Source organism: Spermophilus citellus, assembly GCF_964194105.1.
Source record: "Spermophilus citellus genome assembly, chromosome: 2".
Classification (NCBI taxonomy): domain Eukaryota; kingdom Metazoa; phylum Chordata; class Mammalia; order Rodentia; family Sciuridae; genus Spermophilus; species Spermophilus citellus.
This window is the reverse complement of record NC_138183.1, coordinates 35,468,860-35,493,534: the sequence shown is the minus strand read 5'-3', so window position 1 is coordinate 35,493,534 and position 24,675 is coordinate 35,468,860. Positions and strand designations below refer to the sequence as shown.

Below are 24,675 nucleotides of genomic sequence, written 5' to 3'. Positions count from 1 at the left end.
AGGCCAAGCACTGAACTGAAGCCAGGGCCTGGTCGGTCACTGTCCCCCTGATGTCACGGGCTAGGCTAGCCCTTCCTCCCTGTGTCTCAGAGTCCCCATCTGGAAAAGGTGGAGGTGTTTCTCTAGTGCTGAAGCTCTCAAGCCAGGGCAGGGTGGACAGGGATCACCCCAGCACCAGACAAGAGGGAAAATCCTCATGTCCAGCACTGGTCACAGTGGCCCTCCAGGCTCGGGGACAGCAACATGACAAAAGCAGGCTTCCTAAAGCCTGTGTCAATGGGATGGACAGATTCCATTCAGGCCAAGGGTGGTCCTTATCTACGGAGGACAAGCTCTTCATAGCCCACGCTCTCAACTGGGGCCATTGTGAAGCCCCCTTAACCCGGGGGTATCTGGCCATATCTGAAGTGGATGTGGGTTTTACTGGCATCTAGTAAGAGATCAGGGACGCTACAACGCTACTAAACACACCACGACACAACTAAACACACAACAACACACAGGAGAGGATAACCAAGCTCAAAATAGTAGTGCTGAGGGCTGGGGATATGGCTCAAGTGGTAGCGTGCTCGCCTGGCATGCATGCGGCCCGGGTTCGATCCTCAGCACCACATACCAACAAAGATGTTGTGTCCGCCGAAAACTAAAAAATAAATATTAAAAATCCTCTCTCTCTCTCTCTCTCTCCCCATCTCACTCTCTCTTTAAAAAAAAAAAAAAAAAAAAAAAAGTAGTGCTGAAGTTCAAGTGCCACCAGCACCTGGAATTCCTCATCTGAGACGGAAACAGCACCCAGTCCTGCCTCACAGCTGCTGCAAGCACAGCGCCAACCTCCCCGGAAGTGAGAGTGCTTGATAAAGGAGAGGCCAGTCCACTCTTGACTCAAGGGTTTAAGACTCAACACAACCTGCCCAACAGCTTGTCTCTAAGGGCTCCAGGCTGTTTCCAGGGACCAAGCCCCAGGTCCCACCTCCAGCTAGCAGGTGAGGGGAACATGCCACATCTGAAGCAAGCTCCAAAGCAGGGGTCACACAGATGCTGGGCAAAGGCAGTTTTGGGGGTCAGGACCAGCTAGCTGCCTAGGAAGGGCATGACGGCTCTTACAGGCCAAGGGGACTAGAGGCTGGGATCCACCCAGGAGGGCTGGTGCACCCGGGCGAGGATGCTTGGGGGTGGTAGTGGACACAACCCAGGGCTCAGGGCCACCAGAGCTGGGTCTGAGGCCTGCCCTGGCCCTTCTGAGCTGCACCCTGTCTTCGCCTCCTTCTTCATCTGTGCGATGGAGCTTTTGCTCCTACCTGTCCTGAGGCCTGAACTGGACTGTGGGTAAGCACATGTTGCCAGGTGCTGAGGTGCTCCCAGAACACGCTGATGGCCCAGGGGCCCGGTCGGCTGGTTGGCCAGCCTCACCGCTCGGCAGCATGATGGGGAACCCGAGGCTGGCAGCAGACTGGAGCTCGGGATGCCCTTCCTAGGTTTGGAAATGAAGAGCGCAGCTCTTTCTGAAAGCACCGATGCAATGTGGGACAAGGGCCCGGGGTCTGGATGTGGGCCTCCTTTCTGCCTCTAGGGCAGAAGCCGCCACACAAGCTGCTGCCCGTCTGGTTTGTCTGGCTGGTTCCAGGCTGGCCCAACCAAGCACCAGTGTCTCCCTGTCTGTCTGTCCTGTCATGCCAAAGCCACGGACAGCCAGAAGGCCCCCTGGCTGCAGCCCACCTGGCTGGAGTGGAAGGCCCAGGCTCTGTCACCGGGGGACACTGGCAGGGTGCTTCCTGCCCTGAGATCAACTTTCCCAAACATCAAGTGGGATTTCCCGACACTCTCTAAAGCACACTGTCATACAAAAGGATCCACGTGAAAAGAGAACAGGAGGATGGTCTCTGTGTGCCTACTGTGTGCACTGCTTTGTATTTAACACTCTGAGGGAGACAAGATTTCAACCACAGGCTCTGAGACCATTTGGTTCCCTGTCTTCATTTTATAGTTGACGATGAATCCCATTCTGCAGTGTGCCTGCCCCCGTGCCATCAGCTGCAGGTCAGCCTCTGGCACTACCCACATGCCCATGACAGAGTGTGATGAGGAGAGGGGCAGGGCGATGGAGAGAAGAGCAGCGGCATCCTCGCACACCTGATTTCCATCCTTGATGCTCATCCCTGCGAGCACTGGCCACCGTCAGGCATGATGCTGGCCTCACTAGTCTTCTCAGTCCAACCACTGCCCTGACAGGGGCTTCTCTGCTATGCAACCCAAGGAATTCATCAGCACCGCAATGAAGGGGATTTCTGTTCATAAAGCACCTATATATAATTTTACTTAAATGAGAAAGAGGAAGGAGGAGGAGGAGGAAGAGGAGCTGGCATCACCCTGAGCAAATGCAGAGGTCTTTTAAAACTGCAAATTAATCTGGGTGCAGTGGCACCTGCCTGTAATCCCAGTGACTCAGGAGGCTAAGGCAGGAGGACTGCGAGTTCAAAGTCAGCGCCAGCAACTTAATGGGGCCTTAAACAACTCAGTGAGACCCTGTCTCAAAATAAAAAATAAATAAAAAGGCTTGGGATGTGGCTCAGTGGTTAAGCACCACTGAACTCAATCTTTGGTACCAAAAACAAAACAAAACAAAACAAAACAAGCCAAAAACTGCAAGTTAAACAGATCTACCTACTCAGTGGCCCCTGCCTCTAACCTGAGGGTGGTTTTCTCCTCCCTGGAATTTCAAAGCCATCCAGACACCCTGGTCTTTTGCAAATCATGAATGACAGTGATTCCCACTAGAACCACTGTCCTTGGGGATCTGAGCCTCAGTTTCTTCATCTATGAAATGGGGAATAGTTTGTAGTCCATGAAAACTGCCACCCTCCCAGGCCTCAGTTTCCCCATCTATACAATGAAGAGATGGAACTCAAGGGCCATGAGGGTCCCACTCACCCCCCCTTTGAGGCCTGGCACACAGGAGACGCTCATACCCCATGAGGGGAACAGCTATTAGGGGGATTAATGAAAACCTCGTGGGTCATTACAGGTGCCGAGAGCTCCGGGCTGGAAGAAGAGTGCAGGTTTCTCCAAAGCAGCTTCTTTGGATGTGGCCCAGAAGGTCCACAGGGCCCAGAGACTCGGCAACTGCAGTTCTCCGGGACTCTCTGGAGTCAGAATCTGCATTGAACATGCTGCCAGGGAGGTTCTGAAGCACATTCAGGTTTGAGAACCACCACTCTGGCTGCCTCTGGGGAGGGAAACTCATTTTGATAGCCACAGCACTCAGGGTCCAACTTTAAAAAAAAATTTTTTTTTTAAGTTGGCAATGGACTTTAATTAATTTATGTATTTATATGTGGTGCTGAGGATCGAACCAGTGCCTCACAAGTGCTAGGCAAGTGCTCTGCCACTGAGCCCAGCCTCAGCCCCAAAGATTTCTAAGACCATTTGAGCAAATTCATCACATAGAGGAGGCTTTTTTTTTTTTTTTTTTTTTGGGTGCTAGGGATCGAACCCAGGGTCTTATGCTTGCAAGGCAAGCACTCTACCAACCGAACTATTTCCCCAGCCCTTCAGGCAACTTTTTAATCTTTTTTTTTTTTTTTTTTTTTAAGTTGTAGATGGTCACAATTCTTTATTTTTATTTATTTATTTTTATGGGGTGCTGAGGATCAAACCCAGTGCCTCACAAGTGCTAGGCAAGTGCTCTACCACTGAGCTACAGCCCCAGCCTAGGGCCTAACTTTTGTTGCTTACCCTCAGCAGCAGGGAGCTCACTCCCTATGAAGATACCCATTTCCAACCTCAGCCAGCCCTGCCATGGGCAAGCTCTTCCTCACGCTGAGCTGAAACATGGCAGTGTGCTGACAGCAGTGCCAGCTCCAGGAGCTGGTCCCTGCAGGCCACGGTCACTCCTGCCCTGGGAAGGCCCCTCAGAGATCATGAATGTGGGGTGGCTGTTGACCTCCTGAGTTCACCTCTCCCTTCCCCATCCTCTTAATCCCCAAGGACAGGATCCTATTAACACTCAAGAGTCCTCAGGGGCAGACAGCTCTCACCTTCTGACCAAAACCAAAAAAGAGCCTGGGTCCAAGAACATTAAGAAGCAAAGAGTCCATTGGCTTTGCCCACGCTCACAAGATTTAGAAACGCAATTTTGAAAGGTCACTGTCACCCGTCGGTAGTCTGGGCTCTGGAGGGCAAATCTTCTCATGTTGGACATTCACTCTGGCAGCTTCCTGACAACCTCTTTCCACAGGGTGGAGAATTCTCTCAAAATTAAATCTCCAGCTCTCTGCTCCCTAATGAAATTGATTTCTGCCTTGATACACAACAAAGCTTTCATTTTATTATTTGGCTGGGGTCTGACCACATTAATTACAGGTTTTTTCAGCATGGCTGCAAGTAATTGAGTCCCAAAGTTACTTACTATCGGAACGAATTGCTTTTTCAAAAACCTGACTCCCACAAAAGTACAGGAGTCAACGCCACATTTCTCCTTGAACTATGCTTTTGGTTAAGACTGGATCAATTCTGGAAAAAAGTACTTTTTGAGCCTGAAAATCTGAACTCAGGAGTGGTCACGCTGGTTGGTGGAGACCCAGAGCGGGGATGCGCTGGGGAATTAGAGATCACTGACCAGCACTTCTGAGTTTCAAGGCACCTCCCAGACCACAATCTCATGTATACTTCACGATGATCCTGAGACTGTTACTACCCCCGTCATACAGAGGCAGAAACGGAGGCCAAAAAGCTAACTTGAGGCAGAATCCAGATTTGAACCAGGTATTCAGCTCTACACAGTACACCCTCTTAGCCACGGCTCTGTGCGATCTCTCTCTTCTGATCACCCCCAACTAAAGTACCCCCAAGGAACAGACACAAAGGACAGTTGAAAGAAGACCTTAAGAGGGAGTAGAGACCATAAATGGGTCTCCGGACTCCACAGCCAATGAGTTTCCTACTCAGCCTCATTTAACAAACAAGAAGAAAAAAAAAAAGAAAGAAAAGAAAAGAAAAGAAAAGAAAGATTATTATAAAAAAGACTCAGTGTGGAAAATCTAGAAAACACAAATAAGTAAAAAGAAGACAAACCCCGGCACTCATTTTACCACTCGCAGATAGCTGTTAATCACATCCCGGCACAGCCCCACCCCATGCATATGTATGTGATGCACAGTCACAGGCTGGCTGGAGTCTGTGACCTGACTTCATGACAATCATGGCTCATTTTTGAAAACTGAAAGTATTTTTCTCTGGAATATAATCTCCAAATATTTCCTGAGAGCCCACTATGTGCCAGGCCCTCGGATGGTGGGGAGATAAAAAGACTTCTAAAGAAACTCTCGGCCACAAAAGGTCCCTAACAGATGCCAGATCATTTCAGACTATCACCCTGAGAGTCAAGGTCAGCAGTCTCAGCCATCAGAGGGCAGAAAGCAGAGTCCTGAGTTTATGTAGCCCGGTTTTAACATGGAAACTAAAATGGGTGACATTTTTAAAAAAGCCACCCTTACAAAGAAAGGTAGGGCCATGGAGAGAGGGGATATCACAGAGGTTTCCCCTCTAATCCCAAATCTAGAAGTACCTAAACCTTGCTGTTGCTTCACCAATAAACAATTATCCTAGTTTTCTTTTCTTTCTTTTTGTTTGTTTCAGGGATCGAACACAGACACCCTAAACCCCTCAGCCACATCCCCAGCCCTTTTCATATTTTATTTGAGGGTCTCACTGGGTTGCTCAGGGCCTCACTAAGTTGCAGAGGCTCTCTTTGAACTGGTGATCCTCCTGCCTCAGCCTCCTGAACTGCTCCCACACCCAGCTACCCTGGTTTTCTTGTTTCAATATTATTTCTCTTCTGAGGTCCTATTCAAATGCTACCATCCCCACAAAGCCCTCCAAGATGCCTCTGGTCAGACTTACTTTCTTCCTCAGCACCTGTGCTTACCTACTTCCTTATCTAAGCTGGGAGCTCAGAGGCTGGTGTCTTTGTCCAGCCCAGCTGAAGGCCCCGTGCACAGCAGGCGCTCAGTAGTGAGAGCCTGCGCCAGCTCCTTTGTAACCCTGCTCTGCAAGTCTGTGCTAAGTGTGTGAGGCTGGTCCCCAAGCCTGGGGGCCATCAGCAGCATGTGGATATTCAAAAGCAAAATAGCAGGGAGGAAAAAAAGGAAGTTCTATTTAAAGCATTTCTAATAAGCGTGCTTTGCCAAACCCAATTGTTTCTGATATTCCTCTTGGGTGAAGTAATCTTAAGAAAAGGGAAAAAAAGAAAAAGGAAAAGAAAAAGAAAAAGCATTATTAAAAGTGGCAAAAACCACCCATGGCTGGGGCTAGAAGGAGGCTGGCGGCTGCTCACTGGGGGAGCTGCCCGGAAAGGAGCAGGCTGGGGCACCAAGAGCTGTGAGTGAGGTGGTGTCCTCTCCAGCAGAGGGCCGGGCTCGTGTGAGTGCCACCTCCCCCACCCCCAGAGCAAAACACCATTTTTATAGCTTTAGCATTTGAACTCTGGGAGCAAAGACAAGGGCTGTAAAATCTGACATCTGATTTTATAAATCTGCCTCAAATACCAAGAGCATTTATGGAGAGAATGGGAGAAAGAAAGACAGTGTTTCTGCAGCTCAGAAGGGCAATATAATCCTGGGATGGGAGCTGGGACATGAGGGTTCTGCCAGCAGCTCACCCCAGGACCTTGTCAGGCATCTGACCCAAGACCCCTTTTGGCGCTAAATGCCGGGAGGTCTGGGGAATCATTGAACCCTGCGCGTAACACTGGGTTTCTACTGTGTGACACTGGGTTTTCACTGTGAGAAGCTGGTCGCTTCAAAATCTACCAAACACCTCTAGGTGGGGGCCAGCCGCATTTCTCTGGGGCTTTTGAGTTATTTACCCAGATCTAAGCAAAATAAAACCCTACATCCCAAACCCTCTCCTGGGGTCAGCACAAAGACTCTGCAACCATCCCCACCCCCACACCCGAGGAGCAGGGAGCAGGGAGCGCAGTCTCTTGGAGTTGACAAGAGCTTTTACAAGAGCTTTCAATTCTATTGTGTCCCTGGCCTAGGGCTGAGAGGCTCAGAGCTGGGAAGCCCCTGGCTGACCCCCCTGCCTGGATCCAGGCTCTGATCTTCTGGCTCCTGGTGGCATCTTTATTCTCTGTGTTGTCCCCCCTTCACTGAGGGCAGGCACGTGGTCTGTGGCTGCCCTCAAGGCCTGTCCCTGTGGCATCCCATAGACCCTCCCCCAAACCCCCCCACCAACCCATTCCCAGATGGCTCCTACAAAAATATTGTTAAATAAGTCACATTAACAAGATGTTAGAAATGTGATTGGAAAGAAATGTTTTCCTCATTTGGGGAGACCACCCAGCGCTTCCAAAAAGGAACTGTCCTGGGGCACGAGAGGTTTCCTGGCGACGGATGGGCAGTTGGCATGCCTCCCCTGGTGGCCAGGCTGCACAGGCAGATTGACGCGGGCTGATATGAGATAATTAAAAACTGGCTGGAAATGTAATCAGGGCGGCTCAGATGCTGAGAGGACCGGGCAGCTCTCGGGGGAACAAAGGGCAATGCTGCTGCCTGGCAGGGCGGGGAGATGGGGCAGGCAGGTGCTCTGGAGCCTGACTGGCAGAGGGAGGCAGGTGAGAGCAGCACCTCTTGCTCTGGGTCTTGGGCAGTGGCGGGAAGGGGCAGCAGAGCTGGGAGAGTGTTTTCCTAGCTCTTTCAATCAACCACTCCTGGTCCACAGCCACCCGGCTCGGAGCTCTAGACATGGTCCTGGACTCCTCTCTCTCCCCTCCCTTTCAGTTGCCTTTCTCCTCCCGCCACCCCCCTTCATCCTTCACTTGGCTCTGGATCTAGCACCATCCACAGCCAGGTGGAGTTGCTGAAATTCTCTGTCTTGCCAAGTACAGAGGTCACCACTGGCCCTTCTGAGTGGGCCTCAGCCTCTCTCTGCTACCAGAGGCCTTCAGACCAGTCCCTGGGTGGAAACTGACCTTCCAAGCTCAGTTGGAGCAGACAGCCCAGAGGAGCCAGGAAAGAACAGCGGTCCAGGAGTCAGGCTGGTCTGACTCTGTCACAGTCTACAGTCACACTCTGCTTCGGTCCTTCTCTGGCTCCATGGTCTTGGGCATGCTCTCAGCCTCCCTGAGCCTCAGTTTCCTTCATGTAAAGTGGAAGCAACGAGGCGCAATGCCTTCTCTGCCAGCTGCTTGAGGACTGGACCCAGAGAAGAAACTGGGATCCCCTGGCCAGGTCAAGCATCCTGACACCATTGGGTCGGAGCCAGATGGAACGAGCCCTCCTGTTTTCAGAATCCCACAAACTGGGCCAGGGGCTTCAGGTCTCTGTCACTGCCTGGGAAAAAGTACCGGAAAAATGCCTGGCAAGGGGCTGGTGGCCCAGGTCTTGCTCAGAACACCTGGCACAGGTCCTGGGGCGATGCTGTCCACACTGATGGCTTGGACCCTGTTGGGAGGAAGGGGTGGATTCTGCTGAGACCCCATGGGACAAAAAGAAGGCGACAGGCTGTGTTAGACTCCTGAGCCTTCATCACCTGCAACACGTGAAAGTTGAAGGCAATAATTCTCCCCTTCTCACCACAGACCACTACAGTGACAAAGCTGGATCTCCCCTGGTACCAGCCCCCTGACTGGTGCCCCTGTGTGCATGGCCTCAGTGACAAGCTTCAGTAACCCAGAGAGGTGGCTGGTGGTGTGGGGCTTATCCCACCAGCTTACAGGACTTTGAATCAAGAATGGGCAGAACTCAGACTACCCGGCCCCCTCCCAGAGGAAGGTGCAACCAAAGGCCCACAACTGGTCAGCTGTCAGGAGTCGGGCGCACACTGTATTGGTCCTTCTCTGGCTCCAGGGTCCTGGATATGGTCCTCGGGATCTGCTCCTGGCATTGTGAGCGCCAGCCTAGGCCTTCTGCCACACTGTCCACTTCATGGCACCCAAATCACCACAGCACTGGGCTCAGGGTCCCAGAGAGGGAATACCTGAAGAGCAAAGGCCCTGGCCTGAGACCTGCTTTACCACTGGCAGGGCACATTTTCTTAGTCATTCTGAGTAAAGGAAAATGACACGGGATGTGTCCTTTCATCCTGTGACTCATCTGCACATTCCAAAGCTCACTGTTCTTGTTTAGTCCCCTGCAAAGAGTCTGAGGAGTTCGTTTGGCCTAAAGCAGCAGCTCCTCATCATGGCATTTCCTTTATATCTTCTGGAAAAAGAAAACATGAAGCACACTACAGAAAGTTTGCCCCCCCCCATCAGTCCTGAAAGGACATGAATTCCTTCCTGCATGGAGAGCAAACAGTGCCCTTCTGGCCTGCCTCTCTCACAGGCCAACTCAGCTAGAAACAAGGTCTGGGGGTGAGCGGGAGGCAGCAAGCTTCTTCCTCACTCTGGGCCTTAGTTTCTCCACTTGTAACAGATCATCTAGAAGGTCTCTTTCTGAGCCGGGTATGGTGGCACATGCCTGTAATCCCAGCAGCTCAGGAGGCTGAGGCAGGAGGATTACAAGTTCAAAGCCAGCCTCAGCAAAAGCAAAACACTGCAACTCGGCAAGACCCTGTTTCTAAATAAAATACAAGATAGGGCTGGGATGTGGCTCAGTGGTCAAGTGACCCTGAGTTCAATTCCTAGTATACCCCCCCACACACCAAAAGGTTTCCTTCTGTCCCCTAAATCCTAAGGTTTTTGTTCAGGGTACTCTGGGAGCTACTACCCTGGCTTGTTGCAAACTTGCTTCCCCATCGGATGAGCAGGAGACCATAACGAAGTAGTGAAAAACAGTATTTGATTGACGATGTCTACAGACTTGGTGGGAAAGCTGGAGGGGCAGCAGGGTGGAGAGACAGGGAAGAGGCCTGCTGAGGAGCATCTGCAGCTGCTGCTGATCAGAGATCCGGGAGAGAACTTATCCAAGCCCACACAGCCAGGAAGAGGGCAGCCTGGATTTGACCCTAACTCTGCAAGATTCAAAGTCTTGGTTATGGGAATGGAGGATTTTCTCTAGTTGCAGCCACATAAATGCTAAAATCCTACCACTGTGAAGGAAAGTGGATGTGGGTACAGAGACTTCTCAGTTGAACCCAGACCATCCAAAGGCTCTGAGCCAACACTGACCTGTTGCCCCTACAACCTGCGGCTCTCCAAAGTCTGCGATGAGGACAGTGGAGCTCTACGATTGAGCACTTGCTACTGCATGTTGGGTGCGCACTAAGCACTTCACCTGTATTGTCACACCCATGACACTCATTTTACAAGACAAGGAAACCAAGGCTCAGACACATAAGCCCCATTACCCAAGACCACCCTGCTAGGACATGAAACAGTTGGGTTTCAAGAGCCCAAGCCAGACTGATCCAGAGCCAGGGTCTTCACTGCTGCTCAGAGCTGTCTTCACCCGGAGGAGGAGGAGGAGGAGGAGGAGGAGGAGGAGGAGGAGGAGGAGGAGGAGGAGGAGGAGGAGGAGGAGGGCTGCTGCTGATGGAGTACACTGAAGCTGTGCTGCAAGGGAGGCACAGCATGGATGGCCCCTGACCACCCTCCACAGCCTCAGTCCTCATTCTCCAAGGACCAAGTCAGAACCCTCTTCCCTGCAACAGGCAGCACTAGCCACTCCCATGTGGAACCCTACACCCTCCTTCACCTCCCTGGGACAGCACCTGCTGTAGTGCCTACCTGCCCCCCACCTTGTCCTCTTCCTCCAGCCCTGGGACCCACCTGGCAGCTCGGCAAGGTGTGGAGTCAAAGGATCAGAGGATCATGGGCATGTGGCCAGGAACCCAGGGAGCTGTGGTCTGAGGGGAGCTGTGTGGGGGTCTTAAAACCAGCAGTCCCTGTGCCCCCAGCTGCGCACACCTGCCTTTCTTGAAGGCTTGTCCTTCATAGGACTCATTTGCCCTCGGGGGCCCAGGGCATTCTGGGACTGTTTGGGGAACTCCACAACTGCTGGGAGGCCCTGCTGTGGTCTTGAAGAGAACAACCTGGCGGCTCCTGCATGGGAGTGGACAGCCCCCGTGGAGTTAAGTGTTTGGAGCCTCAGATGCTGACCCACTGGAAGGATGCTCAGCTGGCAGGGGGAGGTGAAGGCCGCGCTCCCTGCTGATGGGCGCCAGCCGCAGCCTCCCCTCCTGGCTCCCCTCCCCTCCCCGCCCTGCAAACCTTTATTATTTCTTGCTCCTGGCTGTCAGCAGCAACAAACTAAGATTAATCACTCGCCTGCCTGCCTAGACCCAGACATGCCTACTGTTTGAAAACTCTTTTACGATATAAATCAATGAGGGGAGAGAAGAAAGAAAAACACCCTTAACTGAAATGCGTCCCTCAGCTCTTCCTAGCCCCATGGCACCTAACCACTTCTACTGGAGCATCTGCTGGGAGGTGATGGGGGCCCAGCAGCCAACACAATCCGGCTGCACCAAGAGGAAGCAAAGGCACCCAGCGACCTGCAGGCTTGGGGGCGTGTTCTCCATCAACTGCCCTGCCCTGTCCACTACTTGAGGATGCCGTGGGGCCCTACCACTACGGCAAGACTGAGGGGAAATGCTGTGGCCTACCTGTGAAGCCCTTCAACTAGAAGCATGTACTCATCAAACCCAGACCCCCATTTTTTTATTGTTTATGGTTCAGGGGATCAAAATCCGGGTCTTGCACATGCTAGACAAGTGCCACAGCCCCAGTGCCCCAAGTAGGCAAGGCCTCCACCGCTGAGCTCTATCCTGCCTCCTTCTTACCTGCATGCACCATTTTTAGGTGAAGTCTAGCATCACGTGGCTGGTGACAAAGGGAGCCAGGATTTGAACTCAGATATCTCTGTCTTCAGAGGCTGTGGTTTCCCTTTATATCTGGAAAAGGGTGACCCTGGATTTCACATGCTACTCGTCTCCTGGCCTCTTAGAACTGACCCCATGCTATCACTCAGCTGTGTGGGTGCAGGTGGCACATGTACAGGAACAAGGAGGGGGAAGCTGTCCCCTCCTTGGTAATACTCGTGGTGTCCTCGTCACTCATGGTTCTTGGCGAGCATCACTGCACCCTGCTCAAGACCTTCAGGGGCTCCCCACTGCCCTACTGGATAAAGTCCCAATTCCTTTGCCACTGACTGGGCTGCACCTCTCCTGGGCTCAGGCCACGTGCTGTCTGTGGTTCTTACACAGCCTGCGCACCTCCTGCCTCTGTGCCCGTTCTCCTCACCACTGCTCACCATCGAAGCCCTGGTTACCTTAAATACTGCCTTCTCTGGTCCCTCTCCTCTGGCAGGGCTTTCCACCTTAGGCACCTCTAAGCACTGCTCTATGTGAGTTAATGACAAGGACCTTCTGGGCCTTTTCAAACTGTGAGCCCCTGAGGGCTGGAGCTCTGGTCAGTGACTCTCACTGAAAGGGACAGGAAAGCTCTGGATGCTCACGGTGGAGTGTGGGCACTGTGCAAACAGGCCCAGCCCAAGGCCTCTGACGCCACATCTGCAAGAAAGTGGCAATTTGCTTCTGGGGACTTGAAAGCCAAAGACCCTTTTTGTGAGGGTTCTCCAGGGCTATTTCCTCCAAATGGGTGGGAACTGCCTGTTTCAACAAACCCAAGGCTGGACCTTTGCCAAAGGAGCAGTGGCCTCCCTGGCAGTCAAGACCTCAGAAGTGCCATTCTGTGTGCCCCCATCCCAGGGACAGGCCACACAGGTACCCTGCCCAGGAGGACTCACCCCCTCCACCAGCTGCACGCTCTGCAGTCTTTAAAAAGTCCCCTCTCCCTCATCTCGTCCAGATTCTTTGCAAAAACTCACAACAGAAGAACTTGTGAAGAGCCACTCACAATCCAAAATGCCTGAAGAACCCTTTCAACGAGATTGTCACAACTTTTTGGCCCTTTTTCCTAGTGCCTGCCTTGCCAGAAACAGGAAACAGCTCGAGTTTGGTACTTTCTTGCCAATTTCCAAAGGCTCAGCCCCTTTGCTTCCTGCGGTGGAGTGAGTGGTGGAGTGGCGCACCAGGGGCTGCGGTGGGGCGGGGTCAGCTTGCTGCCCATCAAGTCAGACTAGAGACAGGGAAGAGGGGCAGTTCTGCAGCTGGACGGGGTCGGGAAACGACTGGGGGCTGTCGGCAGCACCTCTGAAGCTAGCTTCACAGGTGGGGGTATCTGCCACAGAGAGCCAGAGAAGTGGCCAGCGTGGTCTGATCCAGAGATGTAGCCGGTCCCCACAGTGGCAACAGTCTCCATCTCTGCTGTCAGCGTGGACAAGTGCCAGCTGGATAGCTTAGGACCGCTGGGAATCCCCTTTGGGTCTGTCTTCTCATCCACACAGCACAGGGACTGAACTAGTTGGGCCTCTAAGGTCACTTCCAGGTCTGACACTTTAAGACCTGACAGAGCAGAAGGAGCTCTGAGGATGGGACAGAAAGTCTGGAGGGCAGCCTCAGCTCTGTGGGAGGCCTTGGCAAGCCTTCAGCCTCCTCTGCCCTTAGATGCAGGGGACCTGGGGAATCTCTGCCTAGCCACCTTGTGGGGCTGTGCTAGAGCAAACTCTGGCCTTGCAAAACGTCCCAACTGCTGATACAGAGCAGGGAGGGCCAGGCACAAGGGGGGTTGTGTGTGAGGGGAGCCTGAGAGCAGGACTGAGTGGACCTGCATGTCAGCGTCCTCGTCACTGAGAACTGAGATGAACTTCTCTGGTGGCTGGCACAGAAGTCCTGCTGGAGCTCTTCTGCACCACCCTGAGACTCGGTCCTGCCAGGGAACACCTAGCTTCTCTTTAGACTCAAGTGCAGCCTCCTCCCCTTCGGCTTCTCCCAACCCTCTGTGGCAAGGACCACCCACCAGGTGCCAACTCTGGGCTCCCAAGGCCCAGGCTGAACTGGCCAGGCCGTTCTCACCTCATACCCAGCCCTGTGCCTGGTACAGAGGGCTCTGAAAGATATCTTCTGGAGGAAGGACGAAGGGGTGGGGGCTCTCTCCTCTGAGTCTAGACTCCCCCAAATGCTTTCTGCATCCTGGAACACCCTCACAGTCCAGCAGAGGCTCACATGGAAACAGCCAGAGGCGGAGAACCAGCATAGCTGGAATTCCAATGTCAACGTGCACACCCTGGCTTCTGACAGCACCCAGCAGGGGAACCAGCCCTGACCCCCTCCCAGCAGGCTGCCAGCAAGTGGGAAGTAGACAGCAGGGCCACATGGTGGCTGGCAAAGGGCTGCTCGCCCAAGTGGCCAGGACACGCAATACAGGTGTGCTCCTCTGTGGTCCCAGTGATGCACACCAAAGCGCTGCTCCTGGTTGGAGGTCCGACCGTCATGGGGCACTGGGGCTGCTCTAAGGAGCAAGGCCACCTCCTTGGAGTCGGCCGACAGCCCAGCCACAGGAGAGTGCACCTCCCCAATCTGGGCTTCTTCCAGGGAAGGTTGACCAGGAGAGGCCACCTCTCTGGCCTTTGGGGTGGGGGGTTTGCTAATGGCTCTAGACAAGCATACAAAACCAAACCCTCATCACTCGTCCCCCTTGGGCACAGAACAGTCTTGACAACTGGATGCGACAGGATGGGTGCAGTAAGACAACCTGGGGCCTCCTGGCGAGTGTTCCTGTCCAGGGTTGTGGTGGCCACTGCACTATCTCCCTCTATCCTTCTCCCTGGCCTGGGAGGTACAGCCGAGCCAGCCAGGGCACACCAAGGACAGAGAGGGGTCTGAGGCTACACACAGGCACACGTGAGGAGTCAGGTAACACCTTGGTGTCAGTATCAAGTGATAGTGAGCATCAGGTCTGACTCTTCACTGGGCAAATGTGGATGCTGAGAGCCAGAGGGGGGAGGAGCTTGCCCAAGGTCACACAGCGAGCAGTGAGTGGCAGGACAGGATGCCTGTTCAGAATTTTGGACAATGGGTGTCTTAAAACCTGGTAGATGGCAGGAAGTGGGGGCAGAGTGGGAACAGCACAAGGTAACAATGATGTGGAGCTGGCTGGGCTGGGAGCTGACTGTCATTGTCCTAGTGTGTACACGAGGACAACAAGGCTCCGAGATGGCATGAAAGCCTCAGGCTGGGGAGTGGGGAAGCCAGGCATGAGGCTGCCTCCGCTGCAGCACAGGCCTCTGGACGACAAGCCTACACTGTGGGGACGAGGACCCAGGTGCTGTCCCTCCCCCGAGAGGGGCCTGCTCCCTAAGGAATGGCATACACCAGGGACCACAGGAGACTGTGTTCATGGCCCCCTGAAACCTGTTCGTGAGGCGGTGTCTGGGCCTGTTTGTGTAATGGGGGTGTGTGTGTGGGGGGTGTTGCACAGGGACTGAGAGGTGGAGCCCGCAGGCTGGATGTGGTGGTGGTACTTCTAAACCTGGTAACGCCCCCTCGTCAGCACCTACGCTGGGGCTCATCCTGGGTGCTCCGGAGGCTATTCCCTTGTGGCCGGGCTGCGCTGGAGTCACCACAGGGCTGTTGCACCTTCCCACGGAGAGCACGGAGTCTCAGCAGCGGCGGCGGCTCTGGTCCTTCTGGAGGAGCAGCCAGGCTTGGCCTGGGGCGGTTGCCCCTCCTCTGTGTGTTCCATGGGGATTGCAGGAGGGATGAGACTCACTGAGGAACTCAGGGACTGAAGGGACCAGTGTCCCGGACAGCTGCACACTGCCTGGGTTTGTGGGGAAGGCTGGTACAATACGGGTAATGCCACCTACCTTCCTTGCTTTTTTTTTTTTTTTTTCCTGGTGAAACTGAAGATGGAACCCGGGGTACTCTACCACCAAGCTATATCCCCACCCCTTTTGTTTTTTATATTGACACAGGAAGGAGAGGCTGGCCTTAAACTTGCAATCCTCCTGTTTCAGCCTCCCCAGTCACTGGGATCATAGGCGTGCACCACCGTGCCCAGCTTCCCTGGCCTTTTACAATCCAGAAGAACGTCATTCACCTAAGTTGCAAGATCATCTCTGGGCAGTGAGGGAGGGTGGCGGGGCTGACTGGGGCAGTGGGAGTTCAGGAGGCCGGACTCTGTGCACGCTCCCTGTGGCCGCCCTTTCCTCAATCCAATTATGGTTTCTCTGGCTTTGGCGGTCTCCCGCTCAGCCTGCCAGCCCAGTTGCGGTTTAGCACGTTGAGTTCTCCTCTTCCACTGCCATCACTGACCAGATCCTCTGAGCCCGTCAGGTCTGATGGCAGCCAATGAGGCGTGCACGTGCCAGCAGCTTGGAACACAGCGATGTCCTCTCTCTGCCTCCTGGGTGTCCTCCCAGCTGGCTAGAAATGGTTTCCACATCCTCCCTGGCCAGGTGGTGGCCCAGCTTTCTCTAGCTGAATCCCCCAGTAACAAGATGGCCACTACCCTGGGGCGGCTCTGGCCAGCTCTAATTTTGGATCAGCTGTGTTAGAAAACCTGTCCTCTCCCAGGGCTGAACTCTCTGCCCATAACTGCCCCATTTGGGGGCCCCTGCATGCCTCTGCACACCCCCTTCTCCCAGAGCCTCTGCCCGATGCCCTCCTAACACTCTGTCACCATCCTCCTCGGGGCAGCCAGCGGTGCTGGTCTTCACAGAGAGCCCAGGCCAACCTCACCTTCCCTGGCCACACCAAGACCTCTGTCCACACTGCTTTATGTCAGCAAAGAGAACACCACGCTCCTGACAGGGACGTCCCAGCAGGCCTGCCCTCCGCACGGCCTCAGTAAGCGTGAGGGTGGAGAGGAAGCCGGAGGGATGCTCTGTACCTGCCGCCTCAAACCCCAGCCATGTGACTAACTCCGAGTCCTTGGCAAATTCCTCTTTGTTGGAGGGCCTTTTCCTATCTATAAAGTAGGTTTTAGAAGCCCTCTTGGGGGCTCGGTTTATGGCTCAGTGATAGAGCGCTTGCCCATTGTGGGTGAGGCACTGGGTTTATCCTCAGCACCACATAAAAAAATTGATAATAAAATTATTATATCCATCTATAACTGAGAAAGAAAGGAAGGAAGAAAGGAAGGAAGGAAGGAAGGAAGATCTTTTGGGTTCCACCTAGCAATATCATTCAAAACCCCTCTTTTCACTCCTGTACCTGTTCATCCCAACAGTAATACTATATAGATCAGAAAAACCTGACATGGTGGTACAAGCCTATGATCCCAGCTGAAGCAGGAGGATTGCAAGTTCGAGGCCAGCCTGGGTAACTCAGTAATACCCTGTCTCAAAATATAAAGGGTTGGGGTTGGGGAGGGAGAATAGAAATTCATTGGATTAAACAAAGAGGATGGCAGGGAAGGGGTGGGGGATGGGAACAGGAAAGACAGTGGAATGAATCAGACATAACTTTCCTCTACACCATCAGTGAAACTCCACATCATGCACAACCACAAGAATGGGACCCTAAGTTATATTCCAAGTATGTAAAATATGTCATCATATCTATTTTTTTTAAAGAGAGAGAGAGAGAGAGAGAGAGAGAGAAAGAATTTTTAAATATTTTTTTTATTTTTTAGTTTTCAACGGACACAACATCTTAGTTTGTATGTGGTGCTGAGGATCGAACCCGGGCCGCACGCATGCCAGATGAGCGCACTACCACTTGAGCCACATCCCCAGCCCCTGTCATCATATCTAAACAGAACAAATAAACAACAACAACAAAAAGGGCCGGGGACCTAGTTCATGGAAGAATGTTCCTGGGTTTGGTCCCCAGCACCACACACCTCCAGGCATCCACTCACAAAGACCCGACAGTTCACACAGCAGCCAGAGGCATCAACACCAGCAGGATCCCACACCCCCCATGTTCCTTCCAACCTTTGTGAGACACATGAAAATCAAACCTGCCAAAGGACAACCTGGCGCCTAAGGAGAGAGAAAAGGTTGCTCCTGGGGCCTGGCCCTGCCGCTTGGGCTAAGCCACATGCCCTCTGTGAGCCTCCATTTCCTAATCTGCAGAATGAGAACAATGTGTTCCCCAGAGGACTGAAGTGACAGGGTCAAGACAGGGATGGGAGACGCTGAGATCTTTGTATGGGCCCTGGCTTGCAGCACAGGCGAAAGCTACTCCAGGAAAAACACAGACACTACGAAGACCCCTGCTCTCTGGAAGGTGATGATGCAACCACAGAAACTCCCCTGTGACCAGGACAGTAGGACCAAACTGAAGAACCAAGGCTTAAATTAATGCATGTGGGCCGGTCTCCTGGGGGCCCCAGGGGTCTCCTGCAGGCAGAGCGGCCACACGGTACTCACTTCAAGGAGAGGGAGAAGTCGTGCTTGCTGGTCTGGCTGTTCCGGACAAGGTAGCTGCACTCCTTGCAGAGTCGCAGAAGGTTCTCGGCGTCTCCTCTGCTGATGGCTCCGTGATACCATCTGGGGAGAGGACAGAACACGTTCAGGGCCCAGCGTGGACAGGGATCCCAGGGCCTGACCTCCTGGGGAGGCTTGGCGTCCTCTGCGGCCAGCTGTGACAAGGCAGGCGTATGTCTGTTCTATTTTATAGCCAATTTACTGAGGGCCTGCCTCGTGCCAGATGCTGGGGAAAGAAAAGTGAACCAAACCCAGAGTCCCCTCCCTTGAGAGGCTCAGGCCGCAGGTCAGGGAGTCAGACAGCAGACGCTCTGGAGTCACACAGGACGCCCTGTGATGACAGGTACTATGGAGATGAGGTGAGGCCGGGTCACTTGGCTGGGGGCTGCTATTTTAGGAAGGTGGCTGAGGAAGGCTAATGGAGAGAATGGCATTTCAGTGCAGACCTCCAGGGAGAGAGAGAGAGGAGGCCCCGAAGGACAGAGGCTGGAGAGGAGCCTTCCTGGCAGAGGGAAGGGTGGCCGATACAAAGGTGTGAGGCAGGAGTTCGCAAGGTGCATCCTGGAAATGGTCAGGGGCCAGTGTGGTTAGAAGCAGCAGGGGATCTGCCTGCAGGTTAGGGTCCAGCCGCTGACCCTGGCTGAGCCTCCACTCTCCACCAAGTTAGGGTCACAGCAGCCCCTTGAGGTTGTGAGAAGGAATCGGGATGACCCACAGTCACCAAAGGTGATTGTGAGCATCACAAAGAGCCTGGGCTAGCCGGCTGCACAGAAGTCACCCCCCTGCACACCCCTGCGCCCACAGTCCACAGGGCACATCTTCAGCTTCTGTGGGGGTGCTGCCTTCTGGTAACTGTTGCCATCGCCGACTTTGTGCCTAGAAGACGCCTTCCACTGCTGGCCGCTGGGCACCTCCTGCCATGAACAGGCAGCAGGTGGCAACAGCGGCCACAACAAAACCATGATCTCAAAAAGTAAATAGCCAGGGCTGGGGCTGGGGCTCAGTGGCAGAGCGCTCGCCTTACATGCGGGAGGCACTGTGTCCATCTACAGCTAAAAAACATTAAAGAAAAATATAAATAGCCAGCTTTAAAAAACAAGGACCAGCCACCAGATGTGAGATCCCTGTCCAAGCTGTGTGAGGAGCCGCACACCTGGAACCCCATGGCTCCAGAGGCAGGAGGATCGTGAGTTCAAAGCCAGCCTCAGCAACTTAGTGAGGCACTAAGCAACTCAGTGAGACCTGCCTCCAAATATAATATCAACTAGGGCCGGGGATGGGGCTCAGTGGGTGAGGACCCGGAGTTCAGTCCCCGTCCAGTGGGAGCGCGACCGAGCTGCTGCTCACCAGAGCTGGCATGGAACTAGACATTGCAGGGAAGACCCCGCCAGGGCAGGGGTCAGGGAGCTGACCCCTGCCAGCTGATTCCTCTCTCCAGCTATGTGGAGGAGCCGAGGCTGGGGCTGCAGGGGTGGCCACAGTGAGAACCTCTCCAGAGGTGGTTGAGGGGATAAGGTACTGTAATGGGGAGAAACAGGCCTGGCTCCGGAAACAGAGCCAACGGATTTGGTGAGATGGTCCTCCAGGGACTGTGCCTGTGTCACACACCCCCAGTGAGCTGACAAAAACGTTTTATTAGGAAAACAACTTCCAGCCATTTGAAGCTGAGCCATCCTCAGGGAAAGGCCTAAAGTGGCCTCCAGGGAAGGGCTGCCCGGAGCCTGTCCCTCCCAGAGCTCAGGAGCTGGCCTGGCTGGCCGGGAGAGACTGGCCTGGATCATCACTGAGGGTAATCCCGTGGTAAACAGGATAAGCCGCCAGTTCCTTTCAGGGTGGAGGATCAAAGGAGCACAGGGCAAAGGGCACTGGATCAGGAGTCAGCTGGGGCACGGCCTGTCGGCGGGAGGCTGTAGAGCAAGCTGGGCTGGGTGGTCCTGTGGGAGCTGGGGCCAACTGCTGGGCTTGAGCAGGCCTGCCTGGACCCAAGAGAGTGTCCAGGCAGGAGGCCACCTTAGGGCCGTGCTGGACCCTGTGGAGTAGGCACATCAGGTCAGGACAATGGCAGTAAAGGGAGGTTCCATCATTGCCCTTCATCCCGTCCAACACCTATCAGCTCATCCAATATTTACTCGCCACTCACTGTCTTTGATCTCATGGGTCTGATGCAGAGAGAAAGAGTCAACAGACATACAGGACACCACTCCATAGTGCAAGGGCTATGTAGGCATACTAGGGTTCCAGTGAGGCAGTGACTGGTGTGGGGGTAGGTGCCTAGTTTGCAATGAACAGTCAGGAAAGGCCCCAGAAGATGACATTTGGCTTGTGAACCTGTATCACAAAAAGGAATCAATTCTGTCAAGAGCCAAAGGAAACATCATCTCTGTAAAGGAAACAGTAAGTGCAAAGGTCCTGAGGTAAGAATGTGCTTGGGGTGTCCAGAGAGCAAAAAGGTGCAAGGATGTTCCAAGCACTGTTGAGTGCAGAGAGAGGTACAGAATGAGAGTGGAATGGGAAGCAGCTGAGGTTTTGAGGGCAGAGGGAAGAAGTCTGTTGAGCATATTGAAAAGGAGAAGGTGTTAGGAAGTAGTGTTACTTGCTCTGGAGGATCTTACAAATAAAACATCAACCAGGCTGCCTTGAGGAGGGGCCACAGGGGGAGCAGGAATCAAGTCAGGAGGTGAGTGCAGTGTTTCATATGAGAGGTGATTGAAGGTGGGAGGAACAGACGGACTCTGGCAGCATTTTGGAGCAAGAATTTGACGAAATTGGTAACGGGGCAGATGCTGTGCGGCAAGGAATCTGGATGACTCCAGGTTTGTGGCTTGAGTGGCAACTAGGCGGACGTGGTGCTGCTGGCGGAGACATGGACGCTGGGGGCCAGTGGGTTTCGTGGTCAGGAGCCCCGTTCTGAACACAGTACATCTGAAAGGCCATGCAGGCGGCTGGAGGTAGGGGCCGGGAGTTCTGGGAGAGTGGAGGCTGGGAGAGACTCCCCATGGAGAAGGCAGCAGGAACTGAGCCCAGGAGAGTCCAGCCTTCAGGTCAGAGGCGAGGAGCCACGGAGCAGGTAGAAGCAGCGGCCAGGAGCATGAGATGCAGGAGGGCGCTGGTGGCTGTGTGGACTGCAGGGGCGGGGGCAGCGCAGGGAGCCTGTCTGGGGCCTCGGGCAGGAAAGGAGAGCTTGGTCTTGGGTGACCCGGAAGGGGAGGTGACAGACTGGGGAGAAGTACCAAAATTCTTTGGGGACTTTGTTCGTTCAGTCAACTGTCATTTCCTGAACACCCATTACATGCCAGGCACTGCCCTGAGCCACGGGGAGGAACAGTGACCTGGACAAACTCCTGCCTTCATAGAGCCACTCTCCACAGAGCAACTGTGAGACGGTGTGGGTCAAGGAGATTTTACTTGCTCTGACAGAGTTCCCGAATGGAACAGGTTTCCGTGCTGGTGTGATGAGGTGGGGGCGGGGCAGGGTGCAGGAGGGTGGCCGCGGAGGCGCCCCCAGCTCTGAAGCCTGCAGGATGGGGCGGGTGCAGCGCGACCTCCTCCCGCTCAGCTCTCCTGGGAGTGGGCTTATCTGAGCACCTCTGGAGGATGACTCAGGGCTGGGGAGGCCAGCCATGGCTCTGGGCTTGGTGGGAGGCCTTGTTGGGTGGGAATGGGAAAGGAGGAGAACTTGGGCTCTGTCTGGGAATGAGACAGAACGGGCTGGGCCCCGCGGACCTGGCCACTGCCCACTGGGATGCACGGAGAACAGCTCCCAGGTGTCCCTGGATCCTACACTCTGTTGATTAAGAAGCGCACAGTTTGATCAGAAATAGGCCAACCCTGGTGCGCGGTCTGCATGGCCGCGGGCCTCCCGTGAGTTGCTCTGGGCAGGAACGGCCATCACGAATGAAGCTGCAGCCCCCTGGGACAACAGCACAGGCTGAAAAAGGCAGCACATGACATCATTCGGAAAACCCTGCATCCTGCTCTCCAAGCGAGAGCTTCCTGAGAGGGGACGCGCCCCTGGCTGCACAAGACCAGAAGTCCCCGGGCCAAGGCTGAGAGGGGACTCAAAACCCACATGAAAGTCCCGCGAGGGACCCTGCTGGCGTCAGCTAATCTCTTGGCCTTTGAGCCAAGCTGTGCTCGTCTCTGGGCGCTGGCATACAGTGGGATTACAGGCCCCTCCATCTGCTTGTTAAGGGGATGACACACCCGAGGTGCCAACACAGGGCCCCACACCTACTTTATCAAGTTTCTGAAAAGACTCCTTGAGTATAGGGATGTGGCGTGGGACAGAATGAAAGAGCAGTCTGGGGGCATTTCAAAGAGCCGATGGCAGGCCAGGGAGATGGGGCCTTATCCTGGAGATAAAGGGGGGGGGGGCAATGGCAGTTTCAGAGCAGCACAGGGTCCTCCTGCATATGGTGAGGACCCTGCAGAGTCAGGTGATGACAATCGTGATCAAGAGGAGTCAATATATACCCAAAGAACTTAAAATCAGCCTACTACACTGATGTGGCCACATCAATGTTTACAGCAGCTCAATTCACAATGGCCAAGCTATGGAACCAACCTAGGTGCCTTCAACAGATGAATGGATAAAGAAAATGTGGTATGTATACATAATGGAATATTACTTGGCCATAAAGAAGAATGAAATTATGACATCTGCTGGTAAATGGATGGAACTGGAGACTATCATGCTAAATGAAATAAGCCAGTCCCCCCAAAAAGGCCAATGTTCTCTCGGATAGGCAGATGCTAACACGGTGGGGTTGGGTGGGTGGGTGGTGGAGAATAGGAGTTCACTGTGTTAGACAAAGGGGAATGAAGGGAAGAGAGGGGGATGGGAATAGGAAAGACAGTAGAATGAACTGGATGTAACTTTCCTGTGTTCATATATGAATACAGGACCAGTGTAACTCCACACCATGTACATCCACAAAAACGGGAAGTGATATTCCATGCATGTATGTCAAAATACAGTCTATTGTTATGTACAACTAAAGAGAATACATAAAAATTAAAAGACAGACAGCGAGAGAGAGAGAGAGAGAGAGAGAGAGAGAGAGAGAGAGAGAGAGAGGCGCGCACTAAATGGCCTGGGCCAGCCCAGTGCTGGGTGTGGGGAGGAGGGGCAGGAGACCTGGGGGGCAGCAGGGAGGAATATGGCCACTGACTGGAGATGGGAAATCTCTGGAGAAAACCCCAGAGAGTGGAGGACTTACCGGTATCAAGCAGATGGAGACCAAGAAATCGCTTGGTCTCACTGACGGAGGGGACAGGGGTGGCTCGCGCTGAGCTTTACACACTTGCCTGCTGCGTGGTGAAATTAGAATCTGGGGTGACCAGAGACGTAAGGGGTGCACAGTGCAGGCGACTGTGCAGTGCCTCCTACTAGACACAGCGGGGGAGGGTGGCAATGGGGGGGGGGCAGGCGGGGCTAGGAGTCACAGGAGCTGGGAGAAAGGGCTCCATGAAAGGCCTCGGTCTCAGTTGTCACCTGGAAGCCGTGACAGAGAAATGAGGAGGGAGGAAAGTAGAGGAGGCCACCAGGGTGAGGTGGACTCCATCCCTGCAGACTTACATTTGCTTCTCCAGGGGGACGGCAGGGTCCACCCTTTCTCCTAGGATCCCACAGAACTCGGGGCTCCCATGCTTGATGGGCTTGAAGCCCCCTCCGGGAGCACGGAGCTGGCGCCGCCGATCCCGCGAGGGTGACGGGGATGACTGCCGTTTCTCTCCGCCGTTGAACTGGGCTGAGAGGGAGAGAGAAACGGTTACCGGACCAGCCCGCGGTTCTGGTTGGCACTTCACAATCTGCAGGAGGAAGCGTTTTGAACCATGAAAAAAATAGCCCCCCTAAATTTTGGCTTCGGCTATGGTCTGAGCGTGCCCTCCCTCCCAAATCCATGTGCTTGAACCTGAACTCCTCCAATACAGCAGCCTGAGAGGGGGGGACCCAGGGGGAGGTGCTCGAGTCAGGGGGCAGAGCGTCCCAAAGGGAATAGCGGCCCCCCAGGAAGGGGTACGACAACTCAAGCAGGTTGCTATGAAGCGGGGGTCCCCCCTCGTGTTCTCTTCTGCAGGTGCCCTTAGGGCTTCTGCTTTCTGCCATCAGTTGACGTGACTTGAGGGTTAGGGTTCTCAAGACAGGACACACAGGTGCCATCAAAGCTGGATTAGGAGTTGGAGGGGCTGGTTGCGTCTTCAGAGTCCACTGAGCTCAGCCTTATCCCTACAGAAATCTTTGACCTCCACCAGGGGTGGGTGTGGCACTCCTGGCCTCCCTCCTCTGAATGGCTCTCAGGAGAAGAGCTGTTTCTCAGTGTGTGAAAAAATCTCCCTCCTCCCTCCCCTCTTCCCAGCCCTCCTAGGGCCACAGCGGTCACATCTGCCCCCTTTCCCCAGTACAGACCGCTCTGAGGCCCTTGGGGGTCAGACTGCATCTCCTGAGTTTACGCCTCCT

The 24,675-nt window shown here is 54.0% G+C and overlaps 1 protein-coding gene across 1 annotated transcript in view; it reads right to left on the bottom strand.

The window, feature by feature from the left end:
• The window catches only part of SHB (SH2 domain containing adaptor protein B), a 131,742-nt gene that overhangs the window by 10,984 nt on the left and 96,083 nt on the right, over window positions 1-24,675 (bottom strand). The window contains exons 4-5 of the mRNA XM_081275729.1: window positions 23,794-23,965; window positions 18,159-18,278 (exon numbers count right to left, since the gene is read on the bottom strand). Of these exons, the coding sequence (XP_081131855.1) occupies window positions 18,159-18,278; window positions 23,794-23,965 (292 nt within the window). The remainder of the gene's footprint in view (window positions 1-18,158; window positions 18,279-23,793; window positions 23,966-24,675) is intronic.